A 26,382-nucleotide genomic window follows, 5' to 3' on the forward strand; every position below is an offset into this window, starting at 1 on the left:
CCCACCCCATTTACACACAGGAAGAAGAAACATTGCAATTTAGTCATATATCTTTGCTTCTTCTTTTATGTTTTACCTGTCCATACATAAAAATGTGCATAAGTTTTGCAAATATCCAACAGTATTTGGTATTACCCTGCTAGTCTCCTGTTTCCCATAACGAAACTAGAAAAGAAGGTTTTCCTGTGTCATGTGAACTATTCCATCACTTGTGAAGTTTGATAATGCCCATCCTCATTAATCAGAGAATTAATTGCACTAAGAAGACTATTTGCTGGCTTCCTCCTCTGAACCCCACATTACAAATAAACTGGAAACTTGTCCATGCACTCCAAGATAGCAGGTCACCAAAAATGAAAAGTTAAAGTTAGGTAATTCTTTGGAAACAAGAGGAAAATTATTTATGCATGGCGAAAGAATCTGAAATACAAAAAAGAAAAATATAACAAGCTATTTCAAGTTTTTCTTAAAGAAGTTCGTAAGATTTTCTCAAAATGGAACTATGTCATCTGAATTTCACAACTTTCACTTTGCTTTGATGAGTTTCAGCCATCCTAAACAGCTAGAGAGAGCGTTCAATATTATGAGAAGGTAATGGGACATGATTAGCCAGGTTACCAAAGCATAAAGCTACCTTTTCTCCTAACTCAAGAGCTATACTGGGCCCTGATGGTGGCCAGGGGATCAACATACCCAAAGTTGGGTCAAACACCCACCTGTCAAATGCTTCCCAAGCACAAATGAGGCCTTGTACACTGTGTGCTGGGGCCTGTGAACCCCAATGTCACCAAGCTGTGGATCACCTTCAGGGTCAATCTCTGCCAACCAGGGAAGTTTTATACCCAGCCTTTATGGGCAAGGAGCTGACCCAGAAACATCAATAATGGTGAGGCCAGGCCTGAGGGAGCCGGACACCTTCAGGGCTTCCAAAAGTGCCGAGGGCACTTAGCCATCAGCCACCAGACCATTTGGAGGTGGCTGCAGTACACAGAAACAAGGCAAGTGAAGCAGCCTGGGTGAGGGGATTCAAATGTGCCTGGTCTGGGAACTAAACTTGGGTGAGACAAGGATGAGTTAGAGAGAAAGATATAGCGACGCATCCTGGGCAGCTAAAAAAGAAGGAACTTCTTTTAAGAGGGGAAAAGAAGCCTTCTTTAAAGCACTTAAGCTTCCGGAATTAAAAAAAAAAAAAGACTTGACTTTTTCTTCTGATGCCATGACTGAAGTCAGTTTTGCCTTTCTCTGCTGAATCACCCATTACTGCTAGCCACCTCAGGGGAAACTGAAACAAACAAGAGTGCCCTGGTTTTGCTGCACCCAAGCCATTCCCCTACAAATGTCCAGTGAACCAGCCTCAACGAACACCCAGGGAGCCAGTGTCTCTGGTCAGGCCTCACCTCCCTGTAGGCACAGTCCAGTTCCCTTATTCCTCTCCTGGGCACCACTCATTTTAGCATCTGGATGACAGTGCCCGGCAATACCTTCTGGTTTGCTTAACAAAATTACTTCAGCAAAGAGGAAAAAGGAACGCTCTGAAAAGAGAATCTTGTCAAGGCACACAGAGAAGAGGGAGGCTAGGCTGCCTGATTCAATGGAGTTCTTAGGTAGGAATGATGCCGGGTCTGTTCTGTGGATGGGAACTCTGGCTGACCCACAAAAACTAAGAGTCAGAACTATAGCTCTGGATTTTATGATAGCCTGAGCCTCGCTTTGGGAGATACTGTTGGCTTATCATTTTTACAACACACCCATGCTTGGCAGTGAGGAATACGAAAGTGCTTATGTCTCAATGGGCCAACTTGTCTCCAGTCGCCTACGGTCTACTTGGGAAGAAAATGAACCTGCCTGGACAGTACGTGAGGTGATACGAGTGCTTTCACTTCGCTCTTGAGCCCATGATGAGCGTACTGAGGTGGAACTGGAGAGCGAGTCCCGCTGGGATGAAGGATCAGGCTTCCTTCAAGAAATACCACTGAGTCGATTCTTCAAAGATGATAGAAGTGGAACATGTGATGACGTGAGAGAGGGCACTCTAGAGTGACAGTACATGCAAGTGACAGACATGAGAAAATACCTAGATCCACCTCAGGAATAGCTCACAGGCCATAGTATCCACAAAGGCATAGCGAGAGAACTCCATCTGGCAAGACCGCTGGGGGTAGAAGAAGCCTGGGACTCTTCCCGAAGGGCAGGTTTTCTGAGGTCCATTTAACTCATGCCCCCTTTGGGAAAATAAAAAGGCTTCGTGCTTCCTCTAACTATATAGACAATTATGGAGACAGACTTTCAGAGTTTGAATATCACCTTTACACTTACTAGATGGGTGCCTTTGGGCCTCGGTATGCCTCAGCTTCTTTTTCTAGATAATACTATCCAATCTAACAAGGTTGTTATGAGATTAAATGAGATAGAATGGATAAAACACTTGGTGGCTGGCATATATTAAACACTCAACAAATATTTGCTAGTTCTGATCAGTATCAATATTACAAATTGATGTTCACAAAAGATAATCTATCAGTTGCATAGTTCCTCAGGTCAGAATATTTTATTGAGCTTCATTCCATGTCTTAAAAAAAAAGAGGTTACTTTTGTCATTTTCCAAATATAAACTATTATAATATAATTAAATACGTTATTTCAAACTTCACGTTCCTCTTCACCCATACAACCCTGCCCAAGATTTCACCAGAGATCAGAGATGAGTCAACACCAAACTATGCTGCCATGAGATCACTCTCTGCACCCTGGAACTAGAGCAGTGACTTAACACCAAAAGGGAGAGGATAGATTAGATTAACCTGGTAGAGAGAGAACTGACAGATTTGGCAACCAACTGAACAAGCTATGATACAGAAAGTCAGAGAAGAGCCTGACATCCCTAGTCTGGATGAGTAGGGTGGCAATAGTCTACGTAAGGCTCAGGGACCCACCCTCCACAAGAGTGTGCTAAAACAACTCAACAACAACAAAACAAACAACCTGATTTCAAAATGAGCAAAGGACTTGCATAGCCGTTTCTTCAAAGAAGACATACAAATGGCCAACAAACACGTGAAAAGATGCTCCATAGTACTAATCATTAGGGAAATGCAAATCAAAACCACAATGAAATATCACCTCACACCCATTAGAATGGCTGTTATAATAAATAAATAAATAAATAAACAAACAAATAACAGAAAATAAGAAGTGTTGGTGTGGATGTGAAAAACTTGGAACCCTCATACACTATTGGTAGAAATGTACAGTGGTACAGCCACTGTGGAAAACAGAATGATTGTTCCTCAAAAAATAAAAAATATAATTTCCACGTGATTCAACAATTCCACTTATGGTATATACCCAAAATAATTGAAACCAGGGTCTCAAAGATATATTTGTACACCCATGTTCACAGCAGCATTATTCACAATAGTCAAAAGGTGGAAGCAACTCAAGTATCTGTTCCAGGTGAATGGATAAACAAAATGTGGTATATACATACAATGGAATACTATTCAGCCTTAAGAAGGAAGGAAATTTTGACACATGCTACAACATGGATGAATCTTGAGGATATTATGCTCAGGGAAATCAGCCAGTCACAAAAAGATAAATATTGCCTGATTCCACTTATATAAGTTACTTAACACTACTACAATGAAAAATGTTTAAAATACACATTTTATGTTATGTGTATTTTGACATGATTAAAGTTTTTTTAATATATGGGGGACTAAAAAAGGAGGTTGAGGAACAGAGGGTCAAAGGGTAGAACTCGTGGGGAAGCCTACATTTATAGGGTTAATAAAGGAATCAGCAAAAGTCACTAAGAAAGATGGGCACCGAAGCAAGAAGTGAGTCAGAGAGAGAAGAGCCATAGAAGTACAGGGATGGAGGGGGTTTGAAAATGGATGAGAGGGGAGGGCTTAAAAAGAAGAGAATAAGGGCTTAAAAAGAAGAGAATAAGAGGAATTGGGATGAGCTATCTGAAATGACCAGCTACTGAAGTTGCCCGACTTTATGAAAAGGAGAGCCGCTGGTATCAGACTCCCAGGATCACATTTTTTTCACTTTTGTTTCTTTTTCAATGATATTTTTGTGACAATTAGTTAACTGAACAGAAAGAAACATCCCACATTCCTTATCTCAGTGTTTTCATATTTTAACTGAGGTATTGTTAGAGTTAGGTTATCTTGTGTGTGAAGGATGTTGAGATGGCAATATTCAATGCTAATGGTTGGGTGTTGCTTATCACAAGACACCAAGAAGGAAAAAAAAAGAAATCACCAAATAAGACCTCAAAAGACAAAAACTCCTAAATAGAGAACAAGGCTGCATTTTGCACATCAGTTTCCCTATTTCTCATGAGAATATCCATTACAGAATACGGGTTACTGGAGTGAAGGGAGAAGGGTAACACGGGACGAGATTAAGCATTCTTGTGTGTTGGGAAGCAGGGTGGCAATGCAAACTCACTCAAAATTTAAAAACGTATTATTGAGCTCTTTCCGTGTACCAGGCATTTCTAGGCCCTACAATATAGATCCCTAAGTGTCCTTCTTGGAGCTAGGCTGGAGATGTCACATTATTTGTACCCATGATGATAATAGGTTTAAAAAGTCCCAACGATTATATAAGGCAGACATGATCCCAAAGCTTGTGGCGAGAGGGAGTTCTTGACTGCTGTGGGGCAGAGGCCAGGAGCAGTGACAGAAGTGATGCAAGGTGGCAGTCTTCTCAGCCATACGCTGCTGGGTGCAAGGTGGGGCAGAGAGCAACATGGATCCCCCAGCTCTCGGGGAAGCCAGAGTCCTGAGTCGCTCATCTCCAGCTTCCAACAACCTGGTCTGTTCAGCCTAGTGTATCATACAACTATTACCCTTTTTTATGTGAGCCGTGAGAAGAAAAAATGTTGAGAAAACACTGAGAGAGGGTCAAGATTAAGAAGAGACCACTGAATTTGGCAACTAGGAAGTCATCAGGTCCCTGAAAGAATTTGAAAAAAAAGAAAAAGAAAAAAGAGATAAAAGGAAACCAACTTCAGAGAATAACAGATGAGGAGGGAGAAGCAAGGGCCCAAGATGAGTCGAGAACAGGAGCCATGAGCTCACCTGCATGACGGCTGAAAGGAGCTAGCAGACACAGAGACTGAAGACCCCAGAGAAAGTGCATATCCTCTCCCCCAGTCCCTCTAGCATTCATCTATACATGCTTACAAAAGCCGGAACCCTCCCCGTTAATGGCACAAAGATTGTTGGGAGCCCAAGTAATGCGTATAAAGGGCTCCAACTTTGGAGCCAGACGTATCTGGGGGCCAATCCCAGCCCCACTGCTTGTTAGCTTTGGCACGTAAGTTATACGTGTTATTCCCCTGAGCCCTGGTCCCTCATCTGTAAGATGACAACGACCACTTTGATACGGGCTGTTGTAGGAATTGGCTGATATAACCTCTGTGTCATTAACCTGGCTTTCAAACCCAGGCTGAGATCAAGGGTGTTGTGAAGAGAACCGGGAAACCACAGGAGTGTCTCTGCTCGCTTGTCAAAAGTGCCGGAAACAACAGATACCCTCACTTACTTCTCAGGCCTGGGGAAGCTCCATATTAAGCAGTCTCCTCACTCCCTTCTGCCACTTTAGAACTAGAGTTCTTGCTGTTGTGCCACATCTTCCCTCATCCAGAATGTTAACCATTCTGGTAGTCCTAAAAGCTTTTAAAGGTCCACAGCCTTTAAGAGGTTTGTCCAAGGGACCTTAAGTTCTGCTTCGCCTCCCTACCTGTGCTCACCCTGAGAAGCAGCAGCTCAATACCTCCTGTTTTCTGCCCCCACCCACCTCCACGTGACACGCCTTCTCAGTTCCACAAAGATACTACCCATTTCCAATAGATTCTTCACCTGGCACTGTACCCAGCAAAAGGCCACCTGTAGATCAGGGCCTAAAATCACACTCCCCCCCTCTTTTCTCTTTTACCTTCTGAAGATCATTGTAAGATTTTTATAAAGCATTCTCTCTTGGCATCCCTTCTTTGTTCTTTTCTGAACTAGCAAGACTTGAATATATTAGCATTGAAAAGAGTCAAATGCAGAATAAACTGTGCAAGCTCCCTCCATGCTCACATCAGGGTAGTACGCTTCCAGTCCCATTTCAAACGCAATTCCTCTGCCCTTCTTTGTTTCTAGTAATAGCTTTCATATCCTCCCCAGCTTGTGAGGAGGGGCAAATTCTAAGATTCACAGTCTGTGGTCCTGACAGATCCAGCAGAAGGCCTCTGGCCCCCAACTAAAGAACCTCTAATTAATCTAACTTAAAACTTAAAATGAGGAAAGCCAAGTGTACACAATCCAAAGCTTCATTTGCCTGAGAATAAACCACGTCAGGGTCTGCTGAGTTTCCTCAACCTAAAAACAAAGCAAAACTTTGACTGCTCGGATGCAGACGTTTTCCCTCAGCGACTGCACCTCCTCAGCACGTGCTGACAAGCCACAGGCTCCGGGCTCCCAGGGTGCAATTCGTAGTGAGGGTCACGGAATGTTTCCTTCTTCTGGGTTACGGAGAAAGTGGTTAGATCTGATACTACCCCACAGCTTCATAAAAATCAGTTTTCCCTCAGTCTTTAGAGCAACTTTTCAAGATTTCAAAACAATACAAGGAAGCCCCCAGCGCCCTGGGCATCTGTTAACATGCTCAGGCCCGGGTCTGTCCCACATGACAACTCCCCATCTTTCAGCAGGAATCTTCTCCTTCCTTTCCCGCATCCCTGCTCCCGGTGCACAGTCCTGCTCCCACTAGAGTTACTAACAGCAGAACTCATTGAGTGAATCCTTGGAGTAAAATCAGCCTGGATCCACTTCCTGGTACACTGGCTTTTATCTCACCAACAGCATCTCTGGAAAGTGGAGCTCAAAACCTCATAATACAAAGCCCAGCAAAAGCTGGAGCTCCTTATTTGCTAGGTATCTCCCTACCTGCTGATGGGTGATCAGGGAGGATAGGCAGTCGGGAGGGTGAGAAAGCAGGGGAAGCTTTAGAATACAAACAACTCCCCAAACAGTATGCTCAGCTACAAAAATTAAAAAACAAAACAAAACAAAAAAAAACCCGTAAGTGACAAACCCAGAAAACACAGTTCTCATTCAGTATTCCTACAAGAGACAACTGGAGCGCGTGTGGAAAACAGAAGCTCCACAGATGGAGCTTTTCTGTTACGACATCCAGTGCTATGCCACACAACAGTCGCATGTCTAAACTCCACAAAGGCTAATGAGCAACCCAGTCCAAGCCACGGGGGCAGAGCTGGGATGTGAAGCCAGGACCGTCTGGTTCTACATCCTGTGCTTTTTCTACCAATCCCTCATGGACTTGGACAGGCCGCCAAATGAGCCCTCTGCCCACCATAGTAGTTGCTGCCTCGGGTCCAAAACTGGTGCTACAATTTCTGCTGCCCCCACTGTTGGGTCACACTCACTGCTACACCTCCATCAAGACAGCCCCTGTTCTGCTGTTAAATATCACAACTGCTAAGTAGGTAGCAAAAATAACTGGCCTGGCTCAGCAAACCACCAGAAAGAGGGAAGACGAAGACTGCCTACCTGCAGTGTACTAAGAGAATGTAGCCGTGTTTGGAACCTACTGACTAGTCTTATGGGATGGAAAGAAACCTTCCCCTCTTCTAAGAACACCTGTGGCCAAGAGAATGAGTCGGATGGGTCAGTCATGCTCCAGAAAAGCAGCAGCAGGAAGATTTCAACACCCACTGGGAGGAGAAGAGAAGTCACCCAGGGCCAACGAGAAGGGGAGAGTATGAGGAGGGAGTGCCCCCAGCTTGGCCAGCTGGAACGTGGGAGCCAGAAACAGCCATTCCCTCTGCTCTAAAGTGAACTTCTGGCAGCCAGCAAGCCATAGCACAACGAAGATTTAGCTCGGCCTTTTCTTCATAACCTTCAGCTCCTGTCTTTGGAAACCAACAGCTCCACACAGGGCTGAACATATATTAAATGACAAAATCAGCCTCTGAGAAAGCTTGTCTTTAGGGCCGAGCAGGTACGAATGCTGACAGAACTATTTCAGTGACATTCTTTTAAATATAGGATCCTCAGCTTCCCAATTTGGCCCGTGGCTTGACATGCCATCTTTCTTTCCCTTCCTATCCAGGAAAGTGATTTTTCTATATTTATATTTGGAAGCTAAATTGTGAGAATGAAAATTTTAAATATATAAACACAGTATTCTATGTCATTCCTTTAAATGAGACTGAGCCGTGGGCTCAGCAGATAGCACCGTGTTCCAGAATATCACAGGGACAACCAAACTAGCCAATGGGACAGCAGCTGGGAGACAGAGGGCAGCCAGGCTGCCCCTCCTTGTAACACAAAGGATGGAAGAAGGCTGACAGCCTGTGGACAAAAGGGAGGGTGCCTAGCTCTCTGGCCACGTCCCTGCATACACTGGGCCGATGACAAGAGTTCCAGTCTTTGTCATGTGACTTTCCGGAAGATGTGTGCAGCTTTCACTTTCTTGTGTAGATCACAATGGATGACACATGAAGCGATACAACACTCATGTGCTGTATGCCTGCTGGGCCAAGCGCACTGGATAAGGATCTTCAGCATCAACAAAACTAGGCAATTTATTGAGCTGCTTTGTGCCTTGTTTCCTCACCTATGAAATTGGGAAAGAACACAGTGTTCCCGTGGGCCTCAGATGACTGCATGTGAAGCAATTAATATAAAAAAGTACTATATAGGGTGAAGGTGTGCCATGTCTGAGGTTTGGGTTTCAAATTCCCAAAGCTAGTTCCCTTCTAGGTATACCTCAGCATGACAGCAGCAGTGAGAACCAGGGGAGAGGAAGAAAATCAAACACACACACAATTCTGATGTCAAATTATTTCCCTGAAACTTGGGGCCCTGCTATTTTTATTTTTAGTAACATTCCCTATCTCATTCCTTTTTCAAAAACAAACACACCTTCCAACTACAAACCAAAAGGAGTAGAGTAACACAATGGTAGCTGCAAGGTTCTAAAGTCACTCTGCAGGCTGTAATCTGGGCTCTGCCACTTGCTAGCTGTGTGATCTTGGGCCTTGATTGGCTCATCTCTCAAATGGGAATGATGATGGTATGTGAACCACATGGTTGCTGTGTAAAATAAATGAGATAATATAGAGTACTGAACACACTGTAAGCACTTGCATGTTAGCTATTACTAGTCTTATTTTTCATCTTGGCTTTCTAGGGGAAGAGAGAGGCAACAAAGAGGAGTGATCAATACAACAGAGGCATTTATACAATTATGATCCTCTATCCAGACCCGGAACACTGGAGCTGGAAGGCATCATAAGTGAGCTAGATCAGTGCTTCTCAAACTTTGTGGTAAACGACCCCGTTTTGTTGGCCTTTTTCCCCAATCCAACCAAGCTGTAGTCCTACTGTGCGTAACCAGTATGTAGCTTGCTCCACACAGACCTCTCCACCCTCATTTGACAACACTGATCTTGAGCCTTCAACAAATGTCAAATTGCTATAAAAGTGCATCCTCTCAGCATCTATACTTTAACCATCAAGGTTCAGTAACAGTTTGTGGACGAGTCCACAAATCACACTTTTGAGAACACTGATTTACACTGTTCTTCCCCTTTCTCCTCAGTCCCATTTTACAGAGAGAGAGGAAGCGCCCATGAATTGCAGAGCTGGAAGTCTTTGAAAAAAAAAAAAAAAACACCCCAAGAAACAGCAGAAAACTCAACCTCACGCGCACATTAGGAACTCCCAGAAATAAGACATAAAGGGGTCAAAAAGAGGGAAGTAACAGCATCAACACAGCCCAGCTGGCACTGACCACATAGTGTACGTAGGGACAAGGCTGGCTTGGTCCCAGCGCTGTGGTTACAGCTTGCGGCCTGAGCAGCCCCTCCATCCCCCAGAGGCTTCGCTCACCTTGGGGCGGTCTTCCCTCCTCAGCGCCACAGCTTCTAGTTTGGCTTCGTACTCTGCTTGCACTTGGTCCCTCTTCTTCAATACGTTCTGTGGGAGGCAAAAAGGGGAAGCCTGTAACACAGAGTTCACAGAGGGGCCTCTAAGCCCCAGGCAGTGTTTCTTTATCCCATTCCTCCCCCCAAATCATGGCACCCAGGCCCAGCCATGTGCTCCTGGGACAGTCTGGCTGCGTTGTGACACGTGACATGGACTCTAGAGGAAGCAGAGTTGTGTGGGGGGAGGGTGGCAGGGGGCAGAAGACCAAATTTATTAATTCATACAAATGTTTTCCAACTTGTGAAGAGAGAGGGTAAAGCCGGTAGAACAGGCCTTCTAAGAAATGAGCTCGGCCGTTATGGAAGGCAGTGTGGAGGTTCCTCAAAAAATTACGAATAGAATTGCCATATGACCCAGCAATCCCTCTCCTGGGTATCTACCCAAAAAATCTGAAAACATTTATCCATAAAGACACGTGTGCTCCAATGTTCATTGCAGCTTTGTTTACGGTGGCCAAGACATGGAAACAACCAAAATGTCCTTCGATAGATGAATGGATAAAGAAGTTGTGGTATATATACACAATGGAATGCTATTCGGCGGTAAGAAAAGATGATATAGGAACATTTGTGACAACATGGATGGATCTTGAGAGTGTAATGCTGAGCGAAATAAGTCAGACAGAAAAAGCAGAGAACCATGTGATTTCACTGGTATGTGGTATATAAACCAAAAACAACAAAAGAACAAGACAAATGAGAAACAGAAACTCATAGACACAGACAATAGTTTAGTGGTTACCAGAGGGTAAGGGGGTGGGGGTGGGAGATGAAGGTAAGGGGGATCAAATATATGGTGATGGAAGGAGAACTGACTCTGGGTGATGAACACACAATGGGATTTATAGATGATGTAATACAGAATTGTACACCTGAAATCTATGTAATTTTACTAACAATTGTCACCCCAATAAATTTAATAAAATTAAAAAAAAAAAAGCCAAAAAAAAAAAAAAAAAAAGAAATGAGCTCGGGGTAGAGAGATTTAAGATACCTCCAAACCAATTCCAGGAGGGAATACAGTAACAATTTATATAAACATTTTTGTCACATTTGAACAAAATGTGATTTTATCCATAATTTTCCAACTCATTTTCCACTTCAAGGGGCGTTAAGGAGAGTAGGAGAACCATTCTCAGAGACAGAGCTTTCTAAGACGGTATCTCAGCCTGACTTTGAAAGTGAACAGCAAGTGGGATGAATGGGCCATCCATAGCCGTGGTGGGGCGAGGACTCTTGGCTTCCCCATGTGCAGAGAGAACGTAGCTGTGCCGAAATGTGGAGCTTGGCAGGTGACCATGCAGGACATTCTCTGAACTGCTGATGGGAAAAGTCTAAGTCCAGAGAGTTCTTGGCTCTTGAATTCACCCTTGGCCGACTGATTTGCTCATTGATCCATTAGCCCCTTATTTGTCCTTCGCTTAGGCCAGGTGGACAAAGAGCAAAGAGATACAGCCTCGACCTGAGGGGTTCCGTTGAGAGAAGAGCTGTAGACACACACGGGGCGGCTGCAGGTGCTAAGCGAGCTGTGTACAAGTACAGCATCCCTGCAAACAAACATGTGGCGAGCCTGTCAGAGTGAGAGGTAAATGGGCCCACAGAGAGCCAGCCTGGACAGGCCTTGGGTGAAAACCAGGTGCCCAGGACACAAAGTTTAAGGAGACACTCACTCTTGGGCTGGTGCAAGTACATGGTTGGCCCCTGAGCATGAATGTCACCCAGAATCACCTAATCCTGGCTCTGCTGCTAAGACGCCATGAGGTAGAAACGAAAAGCTTGCAGCCAACATTCTAGAAAAGCATGTTTCACCCAAGCGTTTCTTTTTGTCTCCTTTTAGTAGAATTAGAAATGGCAAACCATGAGTAGTGAGAATTTTCTTTCCTGCTAACACATTGCTATAAAAGTTTCTAATCTTGCATTTTCCCCATAGCGACCTTCCAGCAGAGCGAGAAGTCAGGTGGGAAGGAGGAGCCTTTTCCTGGCTGAGCAGTGGGCATCCTGTGTCCCCGACAATGTGCTGAAAGGTGACGTGTGAAGGAGCAGTTGAGAGTGCTCTGGGGACAACCTTCTAATGGAACGTGTCAACACAGCGCACCTCAAGTCTTCCCCTGAAGAATTTACTTCAAGAAATGTTTTACCATGAGAAGAACATGAGGTAAAACTTGCAACAGCTTATTTTTGTTGTTTGCCACTCATCTTTCTCCTAAGTGCTCACATGTTCCCTCCCCACACTCATCAACCTTGGAGTAGGAAGGTTTACAGTGCTGTTCAATAGAACTTTCTACTCCATCTAATACAGTAGCCACCAGCCCTACGTGCCAATTGAGCTCTTGAAATATGGCTGGTGTGATTGAAGAACTGGATTTAAATTTAAATTTAATTTTAACTAATTTGAATTTAAATAGCCACTTGGCTAGTGGCTGCTGTATTGGACAGCACAAATCTAGAGTAAAACAAACAAAAAAATCAGGGGTCCTTGGGGCAGCTGGGTGGCTCAGTGGTTAGAGCGCAGTGCTCAACACCGGGGTCCCCAGTTCGATTCCCACATGGGCCAGTGAGCAACAGTCTCCACAGCTGGATTGAAAGCAATGACTTGACTTGGAGCTGAGCTGCGCCCTCCACAGCTAGATTGAAAAACGATGACTTGACTTATAGGTCCTGGAAAAACACACTGTTCCCCAAATTCCCCAGTAAACAAATTTTAACAACAGAAAAAATCAGGGGTCTTTTCTGGACTTCGTAGAATCCAGAAAATATTCTAAATCTACCAGTCTGATACCACAAGTCATAATCTCCACTCTAGAGGAATAAACACAGGATGCTATGAAACAGCAGGGAGGGGGACCCCTGGAATCCGTATCACTACCGCATCCTCCGTCCACAGGATGCTTCACGTCTTACAGGAAAAAACACACATGCAGGCGAGGAACAGGAACACAGATGAGTGGACTCAGTACCAAATTCTGCCAGTGTGGTAAGAACTACTGAGGTTGCCAAGGCCCCTGGGTGGGAAGGAGAGGTGAGAGATGTGTGAGCTCCACACAGCTGAAACAGCCCCAGGGCATTTCCTCCCCTACCTACAAAGTAGGTGAAGGGGCCCCAAGATTCAGCCATAGTCCTTCCTCAGTTAGCTTGGGCCTTCCCTGGCCCAAAGGAGAGCCGGCCACCTGTCTCCTCAGCCATTGTTATCCTTAATGTCACCTGGAGTGGCCAGAATGCTGCCTTCTCATGTAGGCTGACTGGTGGATTTGTGCTAATATCCCTGCTATCACTGGACTGCGGAAAACTCACAACCCTGCTGTAATGAAACAACCCTGCAGAAAGGAAAGGGTATCAACCCCATTTTATATACAAGAACATGAAGGTTCAGTGGAGGGACCTGGTTGAGGCCACACCACTGGCTAATACCACAGTGGTGACTCACTCAGGCTTTTCCTGCTGCATTCCAGCAGAGCTGTGGTTTCCCAGTCTGACAGCAATGCAACCACACTAAAGGTTGGGAAACATGTTTTGAATCAAGATAATCTCTTCAAGACTACCATCCTTGTTGAGAGTACCTTTGCACACTGTTGGTGATGGTCTGAAAGGACTGGCCTCCCACACCAAACACCACAGGTTCTGTTGATAAAACTGGTCAACCAGCCAATGGCTGATGGGGCCTGAACCTGCAATGGGGTGAAAGGGCCAACAGACAGAGTCAGCATTGACAGAGAAGTGTCCCCATCACTGAATGACAAGCAAAAGATATTCATCATCTGAGCTTCTCACAGAACTTTATAGGGATCTCTGATTCCAGTGGATACAAAAAATCAAAATGATGACATGTGTGGAGATACTTTCCTCGTTACACTTTGCATCCCTTCGCACCTCCTCTACATAGCCATCTTCACTCTGTCTCTGTCCTGCTGTAATGTTTCTTCATGCGTCTACCCAGGAGCTGGGGATACAGTAGAGCACAAAACCCACAAAACCCTACCCTTCATGGAGCTTCCATTCTGGAGGAAGGCAGACAATAAACAAGTAAAATATATTAATAAATAGTGTGCAAGGTAATGCCAGGTGTTGAGGAGGAAAGTAAAACAGGAAAGGAGGATATGAAGTGCCGAAGGTTTGGAAGACGGTGGACTTGTACACAGAGTGGCCAGGGAGGGCCTCAATGACAAGGTGACTTTTAATTCAAGACATGGACTAAATCTCTCTCAAACACTGTATTCTTTAAAAGTAGAGCATTTCATCATGATTTCAAAATGGTCCTAGTAATAAGGAACTTCACTATCCTTTTAAAACAGAAAGCGAAAAAATGACTCATTTCTTTAACAAATAAACTGTAAGGAAAAATAAATAGATCAGGAGGGATTTTAAAAATATGTAAAAAACATACTAACCAATGCATGGATTTTATTTGGATCCTGACTTGGAAAAAAAACTATACAAATAGTGTCTGAGACAACTGAGGACATTAGATACTAATTGGATATTTGAGGATAAGAAAAACATTTCTTTAGATGTGATGATAATGTGGTTTTTTTGTTTTTTTTAAAAAAGAATGCTTGTATTTTAGAGATATGTATCAAATATTTTTGTATGAAACGATATGATATCTGTGGTTTGCTTTAAAACAATTCAGGAACGGGGGTTGGGCGGGGTTGGGTAGTAGAACAAGATGGAACATGAGAGGACAACTGTCGGAGCCAGCTGATGGGTTCATGGGGGATCGTTATATTTCCACTTTCTTTTTGGATATGTTTGAATTTATCCATAATAACAGATAAACAATGGAAATATGGTACTTATCAAAATGTTTATTGCAAACTAGTAATATTAAACTACAATGACAGAGAATCTGGAAGTTGGTACACCCTGTGGTTTGGCTTTCAGCATCTATACTGGATTCTTTCCAAGAAAATGCCACAATGGTTAGTATCAACAGGAAAGCTCAACATCTCCCCCCACCCCCACAGAGCTCATGCTCACGTCTTCTCCTAATGTGTCTGAGGGCGTGGAAACTTGCAGGGGGAAGAAAAGACATTCCAAAAATAGCCCCAATGCAAAAGGTCAGAAGCTACCAAAAAACCTGCTCTGGTCCCTGCTGCTTTTTAAGCTTCAAATCTTTTTTTCAAAGAAAGACAATCGGATGCTGGGTTGAGAAAGAACAGGAAAGCAGCAGGGACAGCTCAGCCCTGAAGAGAGAACTGAGGACAGAATGGTTCATTCTCTGGTATGCCAGGGGCTTGACAGCTCTAAAGACCCAACAGGAATTCATGTGGAATAATGGATGCTCAGTAATGAAGAAAGGAGCTCAGATGAAAATAAAAACCAAACACCAAACACAGAGAGCCCTGTGGCCTCTTTTTGGGTGGCCCTCTAGGAGAGCATTTTCCTCCAGGCAGGAAAATGAGTCTGACTTGGTCGTGGTGACATCATGTCAGATTAAACGACTGAATTTAGTTTGTCCCTTTAAACATGCTCCTTTTACACATTCATCATATTGAAAACAGCACCACCTGTGAGTCAAATGTTCTAGGGCAACACTGATGATATGGAAACCTCGTATTTCCCCCTAATTTTAAAAGATATTTGTTATAGAAAATTGGAAAATAAAGAAAAATGTACAGGAGGGGGAAAGGCATCCTTAAATGTCATCTATCAGGTACAACCAGTAACACATTGTCTTCACTTTTAGTCTTTTCTCTCGAATGACTTCTTCGATGCTCCCCATCTCTCCATTTTCCCTTCCTGGCATTCTGTTACTCAGATGCCGAATATTATGATCTAGTCCTTTCACTTTCATATTTCCCTCTTCGATCCTCCACATGTCTTTTTGTTTCACTTTATATGTCATTTCCTTTTTCTTCTAACTCTTCTATTGATTTTTTTTCTTTCATTTCTATCATGGTCCTAATTTCTGTGAGCTTCTTGTTCTCTGGATTAAAAAAAAAAATTCTTGTTTTATGGCTGTGATAGCTCTTCTCTTTCAGAAAATATTAATTTCTTTTTCTGGAAATTTTCATCTCCCTCCATGATGTTTCACTCAATGTGCTTCCCCCCCCCCCCCATTGTTTTTACATGATGCTCATCTTAGAATCTTCTCTTAAATACTTGGAGACTTGTCTGCCCACTTATACAAGAGGGAAACACGAAAAAACTGATTGAAAGCTCTGCACATCAATGGCTCCTTGACAGTTGTCTATAGGGATTCTGCTGGGTCATTTCGTTGAGGGTCTTCCCTATTCCTCCTATATCAGTATCAATAACAGTATATCTAGTTTCTTCTCCTGGCCTGTTCAGATTTTCTAGAAAAGGCTTTTGTAATACCCACACGGAAGATATAGGGCTGAAAGCCAAGTAGAGGAAGACGATGAAGAGTTTCCGGATTCAGTTACCTTTTATTTAAAATCCTGATTTTAGGATTTTAGCCCCCACCCTCAGCTGTACCTACTGTCCCTTGGTCCAGAGACTCTATTTTACCCCCTGCAGAGAAAATACCTCCAGTTCTGCCAGAGTGGAGAAGGGACAGCAGCCTCTGTGTGAGGAGAGAGAAAAGAATCAGAAGTGCTAACTGCTTCTTAGACTCCTGGCTAGTCTTTCTCTTCAGCTCCGTCTCTTCCTCGGTCCCAGGGGTACTTGGTGCTGCTAATTCTTGTCCTTTTTGAAGAGTTGCACAGTGCAGACCAGGTGGCTTCTTAGTTTTACCCCACAGTCAGCTTCAAAGGCTGTGTTTTGCAGTCACCTGAGCTACTTGTCACCTCTAAATTTGTTTTCTAGTCTCCAATTGTATTGCTATTCTTTCCCCTCCTATCACTTTGTCCTTGCAGGTTTATATCTTTAAAACAAAAATCATTCTGGTGTCATTTCGGTGCAATTTCATGAAGAAGAGGAAGTTTAAAAATATATTCAGTCTGCCATCACTGAGAATCTGAGTTTTAATTTTAACATTTTTCTAACTTTTTAAAACATTTGAGATCATGTGCATTTCTACATCCTACTTTTTCATATTTTCAAGAAATTAGGACCTTAATCTATAATCACTTTTATTTAGGAAGGAGGATCTCTCCCTCACCCCACTCAAATCTTTTAGAAAATGTCCTTTTTATTTTCGTTTCTGAAAAGCACCAGAACTGGTCAACCTAAAGCCTAAACTAGTTACTTGACTCGTTAGTGCCACCTTGTGGCCCCTGGAAAGGTGGGCAGGCTAAAGAAACCCTCTTACTCTTCAACAATTGGCATTTAGGTATTTCTAACTCAAAGGCAAACTCTGTCTTTAAACTTAAACTTCTACATCCACACTCAGACCTCTAATCATGATCACCAATGACATTATTAAAAACCCAGTGGTCCCTGTTTATCACGTTCTTCTTCCTAAAAACATTTCTCTCGGCTTCCCTGAGGTAATCCTCTACCTTTTTTCTCCTACCACGCTGACCATTCCTTCTCAGGCTTCTTTTCTACTGTTCCTCCTCCTCAGTAGGTTTTAGACCATTAAATATTGCTTCAGGGCGCAGGCCTAGCCTATTTACCTCAATCTCATCACTACCGTGATTCCCCAAAAATAAGACCTAGCCGGACAATCAGCTCTAATGCGTCTTTTGGAGCAAAAATTAATATAAGACTTGGTCTAATTTTACTATAATATAAGACCAGCTCTTACCTAACATAATATAAGACTGGGTCTTATATTAATTTTTGCTCCAAAAGACGCATTAGAGCTGATTGTCCGGCTAGGTCTTATTTTTGGGGAAACACGGTAGATGATCTCCCCAACTCTTATAGATTTAAATGCCATCTAAAATAAGCATGCTCTTTGACGTCTACATAAACCCATTTAAACGCTTATAAAGATGACTCCCAAATTTCTCTTTGCACACTGAACTAAACTCATCACCAGCTGCCATGACATCTCTGCTTTAATGACTAACAGGCATTTTTGAACTCAACATGGGCAAACCACTTGATGCCCAGCTGCCCAATCTATTCCTCCCAGACTTCCCCACCCAATAAATAGTACCACGCTCCACACAGTTGCTGAAGCCAAAACCCAGGAGTCCTCCTCAATTCCTCCCTTTCTGACTTCACACTGATACAGCAGCAAGTCCAGATGGCCCCTCCTCCAAAACATACCCCCAATCCACCCACTTCTCCATCACCGCAGTCCAAGTTCCACCACCTTAGGCCTCTGCCACTTGACAGTCTCCTAAATCATCTCCCTACCTCCACTCTCACTCTCTACAACCCATTCTGCATACTGCAGCACTAGGTGTCTTCTTAAAGTAAAAAGTGTATCGTTTCATTCCCCTGCATAAAACCAAACAGCTTCCCTTTTATTCCTACGAAGAATAAAATCCAGACTGTTACCAACCAGGGCCTTTAAGATACAACTATACATCCTGGCCCCCCACCTATCTCTTTGACCTCACCTCCTCCCACTTTCTCCCTTGCTCCCTGGGCTCCACTCATATTGGCCTTTCTAACATGCAAAGACACCAAGCTCATTTCTGCTTTGGAACCTTTGCACTGGCTGTTCCTTCTACCTCAAATGCTCAATCCTCTGATCCTTGCACAGCTAAGCATTCACATCATTCAAGTCTCCAAATAAAGCCACTTCCTCTGTGTGGCTTTTCCTTACCACCCACTCTTCTCTCGTCTTACCCTAGTCATTCACTAACACCTCTGAAATAAGCATGCTCTTTGACTTCTACATAAACCTATCTCTCAGTAGCTCAGGTGGTTGGAGTACCACGCTCCTAACGCCAAGGTTCGATTCCCACATAGACTAGTGAGCTGCGCCCTCTACAGCTAAGATTGTGAACAACAGCTCTCCCTGGGTTGCCGTCAGCAGCCGGAAGTGGCATGAGCTGCTGCCCTCTGACCGGCGACCGACTGCCTCAGCTGGGGGGAGTGCAAAGCTCATAACACCAGCATGGGCCAGGGAGCTGTGTCCTACACAACTAGACTGAGAAGCAACGGCTTGAACCCGAGTGGGGAGGGAGGTTGAACCGGAGTGGGGGGGGGGGGAGGACATGCTATAGATCTGTATCTGTAAATACTCCAAATTCAATCAAATACTTGCTGACCACCTTCTATGAATAGGACAGTGTAGGAAATGAGATGGTTGTGTCCTAACCTTAATTAAAGCTTCTCCATGGCTTGGCCTGGTCATAATGACACCAGTACTTAAAAGGCATTGCCAGAAATTTGGGAAAAAACTGTGAGATACTCCCAGCCCACCACTATCCTAATCACGTTTTACATACACACCATGTACAGGATGTGAAATCCCATATAAGGACTCACCTGCAGATGTCTAAGGCATGTTTAACTTGAGTCCTGGGCCTCAGGGTAAATTTGTTACCATCCGTCTCTGCCACTGTTCTCTCTCTCGCCCCACAGCACCCTTGGAATACACATCTTCAACCATCTTTCTGGGAAAAACTGTCCTCATTGTTCATTGAGTACTGTCCGCCTGTTCCACATGGCTGGGTAACAGCCCTCAGTTTTCTGTGCTTTCTCTCTACCTCCAAAGGGAACAGAATGTACCTAATCACAGTTGCACTTAAAGAGACACAACTGAGACTCAACCATAAAAAGCAGGAGCTTATCCGGTTTCCTTCTTGGCCATTGTAAAGACACAGATTCAAGGTGACTGACCGATCATTAGAACTGTGGTCATGGGACAGAGAAAAAGGTTTACCCGTGGGGCTCTGCTTCTTCATCTATAAAATGAGCAAGACAGACAAGATGAGCTTTCTAACCTCAGAGAGGAACTCCAACCTTAGCCCCAGTAGGACAGGGTTTTGTTGATCTCCAGCATTTTCTCCATGGATCCAAAACCCAACTACTTCAAACTCCTAAGGCACAGGCCCGACTCCAAATGAGGACAAATACTCACTTTGGTTCCCGCAGGGCCGTCACAGAAAGAGCAGACTGACACAATGTCAGCACACTGATATCTCCCTACCTGAGCAAGACCAAGGCTTTCTCAGTTCTGAAGACCATTCGGTAGTTGACAAGAACAGGTTTCACAACAGGCCTGCAGCAAGCCCTTTACTCCAGGTTTAGTTTTCATACTCTATAGCAACATCTGTCCTATTTATACCTTAAAATCAGAAAATTATTTTGGAAGTGGGATTATACGACTCTCTCTCCGAGGAATAAAATATAGTTAAGAATTCTTAAACAGCAATGTTAAAAGGCAGGGGAGCCGCGTAAGATACCGCTCACTCTCCCAAGGTCTGGACCCTGACAATCCTACATGCAGCCGTGGCTTGGCAAAGGTCACTCCTGTCCTGCCCGGACCACAACAGACGTGTTTTACTGTTGGAAAGGAAAGATGGGGAGCATAAGGCCTCATTTCTTTCTAACTGGGCTTAATTCAGCTCACCCAGGGCAGAGCTAGGGTTTCAGAGACTGCCAATCAACACTTCCTCTCCCGTGCCCTTTCCCAGACAACACTACATACAAGCCCATTCTCCCAGCTTGATTAACCTGCTTAACATTTGTTCAGCCTCAGTAAACAAGAAACTTAATACATATGCCTAACCCCTGGGGTGAAGAAAGAGCGAAAACATAAATGTTTCTTTGATGTGTAACTTCAATTACTCACACAAGCTTGTCTCACTGTGTAATATTTTAATAAAGATGCCAGATAAATCCTTGCTAAATGACAATTTAAATTCCTGCTTCAGGTAAAAATAAATATATTAAGTACTAACATACTTGCCACATGCAGGAACAAAGCAATATGTACTGTAATGTCCCAGGACTGTGGAGCATTTTTGATGAGATAAATTCAAGGATAGTATCTGTTCACAAAAACAGATACTATTAACTTTATAAGTAAAGCAAAGTATTCTGGTTCATTTTAAGCAAGTCAGGATGCCTTTTTATTGAGATATAAATCACATATAACATTATATTAATTTCAGGTATACAAAATGATGATTTGATATTTGTATATACTGTGAAATGATCACAATAAGCCTAGTTAACATCCATCACCACACATACCGCAGTTATAATTTTTTGTCTTGTTGTGACTTTTAAGATCTATTCTCTTAGCAACTTTCAAATACACAATATAGTATTAACTACAGTCATTATGCTGTACACTGAATCCCATGACTTATTATTTTATAATTAGAAGTTTGTACCTTTGACCCCCCCACACACACACCCATTTTGTCCATCCCCCACCCAGGATGCCTTCCTACGCTTGTTTCAGCCACAGGATTAAATATGCAATGTGTAGATCTCAACTTTAAAAAAAACACAATGTAATAGAGGAGAATGAATTACAAATTTGGAGTCAGAAGCTTTGGTTTTTAACCTCAGTTGCAGTAATTACTAACAAAGCTGCTTCAAATTAATGACATCATGTGTGAGTTTTATCCTTATTATCACCAACACTACTATTATTTCCATCTTACAAATAAAGGAAATTTATACCATTTTCCCTGAGCATCATGAGATCCAGACCTGATCCTGTCTTTGAAAATGTTTTATTAGCAGCTTATAAAGCTGTATACATGAGACAGTGATTCATTCTACCAGGAACAGGCTCTATTTTCCATTGTCCACACTGTAATATGTATCAAGAGCCTTAAAACTTCATACCTGATGAAACAAGATGGAACAAGAGTGATGGGTCTATGAGAGCTCGTCATACGATTCTCTCTGCTTTTGTATAGGTTCGCAATTTTCAATAATAAAGGTTTTAAATTAGTTGATTATTTTTACTCCCTTTCTCAAGATATAGAATATTTTCATAACACTATGATTTTCCTGGTTTTCCATTTTTACAACCCAAGTTGATTGACAGGTTTCTCTAGAGATTCATCAATCCTACCCCCAGCGGTCCCCTTTGGAAAGTAGACAAGGGATGTTCACTTGAAGATGGGGATGATCAATACAGAGCCACATATCTTTTTCAGGAAGACTGACCCTTTTTTCTAACTGGTGGCACCATAATAGGAGTTCCCTTCAGCTATGCTCTCCAACCAGTACAGGCTGCGGCAATTTCTGGTGTGGGCATTAAAGCACTTGATCCTGTATTTGATCCTTATCACTTTTGTTCTAAAATATTAATCATATGTTTTGGGTTGGTTCTCTGTTCATTTCTTTTGCTGGGCAATTGAAATGTCCTTTTAATCTGAAGACTCATGTCCTTCAGCTTTGGAAGATTTCCTTGTATTATTTCTTTCATAATTTCCTTCCCTCAGTTTTCACTGTTCTTGCAATCAGGAACTCTTAGGAGTCAGATACTGAACCCATGAAACTATCCTGTACGTCTCTTATCATTCTTTCACATTTTCAGTATTTTTGTACTTTTATTCTACTTTTCAACTACTTTTTTGTCTGTTTTACTTTCCAAGGTTTTTTCATCTTCATCTTCCAACTTTACTCTTCAACTTTATTTCAGCAATCGTATTTTAACTTCCAAAAGCTCTAATTATCGACTTGTTCTTTTCCCACAGCATCCTGTTTTTGTTTAGATTTTATACCCCCTTGAACTCTTAGTGAACACTAATAAGAATTTCTTCCAAACTATTTTTTTAATTTTTATAATCACATACTTGGTTCACCCTGTGTTCTATTTATATGTCCATGATGTTAGTCATATTCTGATGCTGCCTACCCAGGGAGAAGAAAACCTGTACCACGTGCAAATAGGCAATAGTCAATTACTTTTCTGACAATGACTACAACAAAATACCTAAGTGCACAAGAAATGAGCCAACTTACCTTCATGGAGTCAGAGTATAAAATATATTCCCTGAGTACAGGTAGAAAGTCTTCTGTCATGTCATCTGTCAGCTCTTCCAAGGCTGTGGAGCAGTTGCCGATGCAAGCTGACACACCCTCCAGAGGTTCAGCCAGCTCCCCCTCTAAGGCGCTCCATGTGGAGTACACAGGGCCATATTCTCTCAGCTCTACAAGGTACTCTAAAGGTGGAAGAGAAATCAGTACGATCTGGCTGGGCAGCAATCACTGGTATTACTGACTCAATAACCACTGCAGCCAAGAGCTCTCTTTACATTAAGATGTGTTTCCTTGGCCAGTCATCTACCTGAGCACACTCTCTTTTAAAAATAAAACTGCTTAAAACATAATTGTTTTTAATCTTGAAAAGCTCATGTTACAGCTTATATCATAACACCAATCAACTCCACACCCTAATGGGAATGCCATGCCTCTGAATAATGGAGACCACACCGCCTTCTGGGGAAAAGTCATAGGAGCTATAGCCACCAAATATCTTAAAAAATAACCACTCTCCTACCCACACAGTGAAGCAGTGGGTGCAGTGTTTCATATAGGGCTAAGGGGACATTTTTAAAAGGAGGAAAAAAACCCACTCACAATGGAAACATAATAGAATTCTAGAAAACATTTGATACAGGAGGTGGTCTTACATAGGCAGACTCACTCTCTCACTCAGGCATCACCCCAACACCTTGGTCCCAACAGAATTCACTCCAACTGGTCCTTCAGTGTGCATGGTACCTAAAGCTATCTCCAAAGTCTGCAGTACCCACATGACACCATCGCTGGGTAAATGAGAATTAAAGCACAGGAAACAAGAAAATCTGGCCTATTATTTGTCACCAGGATTCTTGCTAGGACAATAAAATGCTGTTACCATTTTTTTAGTAACCAATGGATGGCAACTACTGGTGAATTCTTTTTAATGTGTTTCACATCACGTGTCAGCATGATCATTAACATGGTTCAAGGTCTGTCTGGCTTACAGATGTATAAGAAGTCAAAAGGCCCCAAAATTCTGGGATACAGAAAAGCAAGTGACCACAAGTGGGGTGGGAAGGAACTGGTGGCCACGACCAAGAGGAATAAAGAAAGGCCTCATAACTTCCCAGGTCAGGACAAATGGGTTTTAAATGCAGCAGGGTTGGGGTAGGTGAGTCAATTTTAAGTCTGAAGGCTCCTTAGGATTATAATTTTGGCACACACAAGTCACCATGCCACCCTTTTGAACCATCTTTCTGCTGAAAAACATATCTAAGTTTGTTTTTCTAAATGATCATTTCTATGAATGCAGGGAAGTTGAGTGAAGGTCTCCATTTTGAAAGCTAAAGTTAAGAGAGAGAAAAGTGGGAAAGTCTAGAGGCTCAGATGTGGTTGTTTGTCCTGGGGAAAGCAAACACAAGGCTGAAACGCAGAGCAAAGGATGGAGCGTAAAATTAAACTCTGGTCACAACTACCAGCTCCCCTCCTTGTATTTATTTATTAGTTTTATAAGTAAAGTTCTAGTGCTGTCACTCCAGCATTTCTGCAGTTGACTCTGCTTAGCACACATGAATGTCATTTCTGCAAATGTTGTCCCTGGCCATGACAAGATCTCAACAAAGAGCTCACCTATTTCTTCTTTGATGATCCGCTGGGCTATCCGATCTATGGTTCCCAGTTTGAGGGCAAATGTGTCTAAGTATTCTCCTATGGCTGCGAACTCAAGAGGCCGACTCCTAAGCTTGTAGCCTCCAGTGACATGCTTGACGGACTCGCCCACTCTGGTCAGCAACGCCATCCCTTGCTTCTTGTAGGCATTCAGATCCTAAGATGACAAATGAAGAAACTCAAAGGGCTCAGTCACTCGCACAGCCAGGACTCAGGAAACCAACTCCTTTAGGCAGTTGCTTTTTGGAAATGGGGGACTCAGAAAATAAGGAGCTGAGTGAGAGGACCTAACCACAGACACAAAAGTGTGTCCTCCCCAAGTTAATGAACATGTTGAATATTTTTTTTTTATAGTTATTTAGCAGTACCTATATGATGGCTGCACCCGTTCTGCTGAAGATGAAAACACTGATTTCAACATGGCTCATACTGAGTGTCCCCTGCCTCTCCCAGCATGAATGGCTTTTTCTTTAAGACACTTCTAGTTTGTGATAAGATCAAGTCATCATAAGGAAGAGGCGTGCTTCTGCATTTGCGGTGGCAGAACATGTAAGCGAGTAATTGAATAACAAGACCAAGTTATTCACCATGTGTTAAAAGAAAAGATGGGGGAGTTGGGAGGAGGAAAAGATAGGGAGACGGGGAGTTCTGGAGATTAGTTGGACAACAATGTGAATATACTTAATGCTTATGAGCCGTCTATTTTCAAATGGTTACGATGATAAATTTTGTTATGTGTACGGGCGTGCCAAAAAAAAGTATACACATTTTAAGAGATGTTATGTATGTATTACTTTTCAAAGTTGAACTGAATCATGGTAGCAATGTGTAGTATGATGCTCACTCAAAAGGTGTTTTTGGGAATGACTGATTTTACTCCCAACAAGGTGGCGCCCCACTGCACTTCCACAGAGACGTGCGAGCTCACCTCGGTGAGAATTTGCCAGGACAATGGATAGGACGAAGAGGTGTGGTTGAGTTTCCCCCACATTCTCCTGACTTAACACCCCTTGACTTCTACCTATGGGGGACCTTAAAGGATGTGGTGTACCGTAGAAAACCAGCTACACGGGTGGTACTTCGGGAAGAAATTGAAACGGCATGTGTAGCAATACAAGTGGACACTTTGGTCAGCGTTGCTCAAGCAGTAGTTCTCCATAATCACAAGTGTCTGGATGCTGATGGTAACCACTTTGAGCACCTCTTGTAATTGCAGAAGTCAAACGGGACTTGTGTTCATCTTTTGTTATCGGTATATATTGAGTAGTACAATTTTAATACAGTTTTTCCCTTTCTTAAAACGTGTATACTTTTTTTTTTGGCACCCTCTGTATTTTACCAACATTAAAAAGAAAAAATAAATATAGAAAACATGGGGTCATTCAGTGTATATAGTTCAGCAAATAAAACTCAACTAGGGCTAGAATTTGTTCAGTTTATACAAGCCAACTTCCCTTACTCACATGAAGTTGGATGTTGATTAAGACATGCAAAGACATTTTTAAAAATTATTTTATACTGCTTGGCCCACAGATAAATCACACACACACCCCTTCCTATTTATACAAACAGAATGTTAATTCCTAGTCCTAGATGGGCCCAGATTCCTGTGACCAGGGATCTAAGCCCCCCCACCCCACCCCCCTTGCCTCTCTCTGTTTAATAAAAATGACTAAGCTTGAAGGCCTGCCTAGACAGTGGGCCTATAATTTGGGTAAATCAGTGCGTTGTGCTTTTGGGGAACAGAATGGAGGTTACTTAGTATATAAGCTTAAAGAACTATATCTGAGGATCCGTTCACCAGGAAATACTTATTTTAAAAAAGAACACAAGTTTGACCTGTGGGGCAAAAGGCCTCCAGGGAAAAAGAGAAGATGAATGGGAACATCACCAATGAGGCTAAATGCCAATTGAGGTTTAAAAAAAAATTCAAACTCTAAAGGATTATGCCATGCGGT

General features: G+C 42.8%; 1 protein-coding gene across 5 annotated transcripts in view; it reads right to left on the reverse strand.

Annotated features, from left to right (window-relative positions):
• The window catches only part of SNX30 (sorting nexin family member 30), a 115,377-nt gene that overhangs the window by 9,046 nt on the left and 79,949 nt on the right, over positions 1-26,382 (reverse strand). For all 5 annotated transcript variants that reach the window (XM_074330844.2, XM_019749541.3, XM_019749538.3 and 2 more), the window contains exons 5-7: positions 24,386-24,581; positions 22,754-22,953; positions 9,921-10,007 (exon numbers count right to left, since the gene is read on the reverse strand). In XM_074330844.2, the coding sequence (XP_074186945.2) occupies positions 9,921-10,007; positions 22,754-22,953; positions 24,386-24,581 (483 nt within the window). The remainder of the gene's footprint in view (positions 1-9,920; positions 10,008-22,753; positions 22,954-24,385; positions 24,582-26,382) is intronic.

Source organism: Rhinolophus sinicus, chromosome 16, assembly GCF_057876585.1.
Source record: "Rhinolophus sinicus isolate RSI-liver-muscle chromosome 16, RSI-T2T, whole genome shotgun sequence".
Classification (NCBI taxonomy): domain Eukaryota; kingdom Metazoa; phylum Chordata; class Mammalia; order Chiroptera; family Rhinolophidae; genus Rhinolophus; species Rhinolophus sinicus.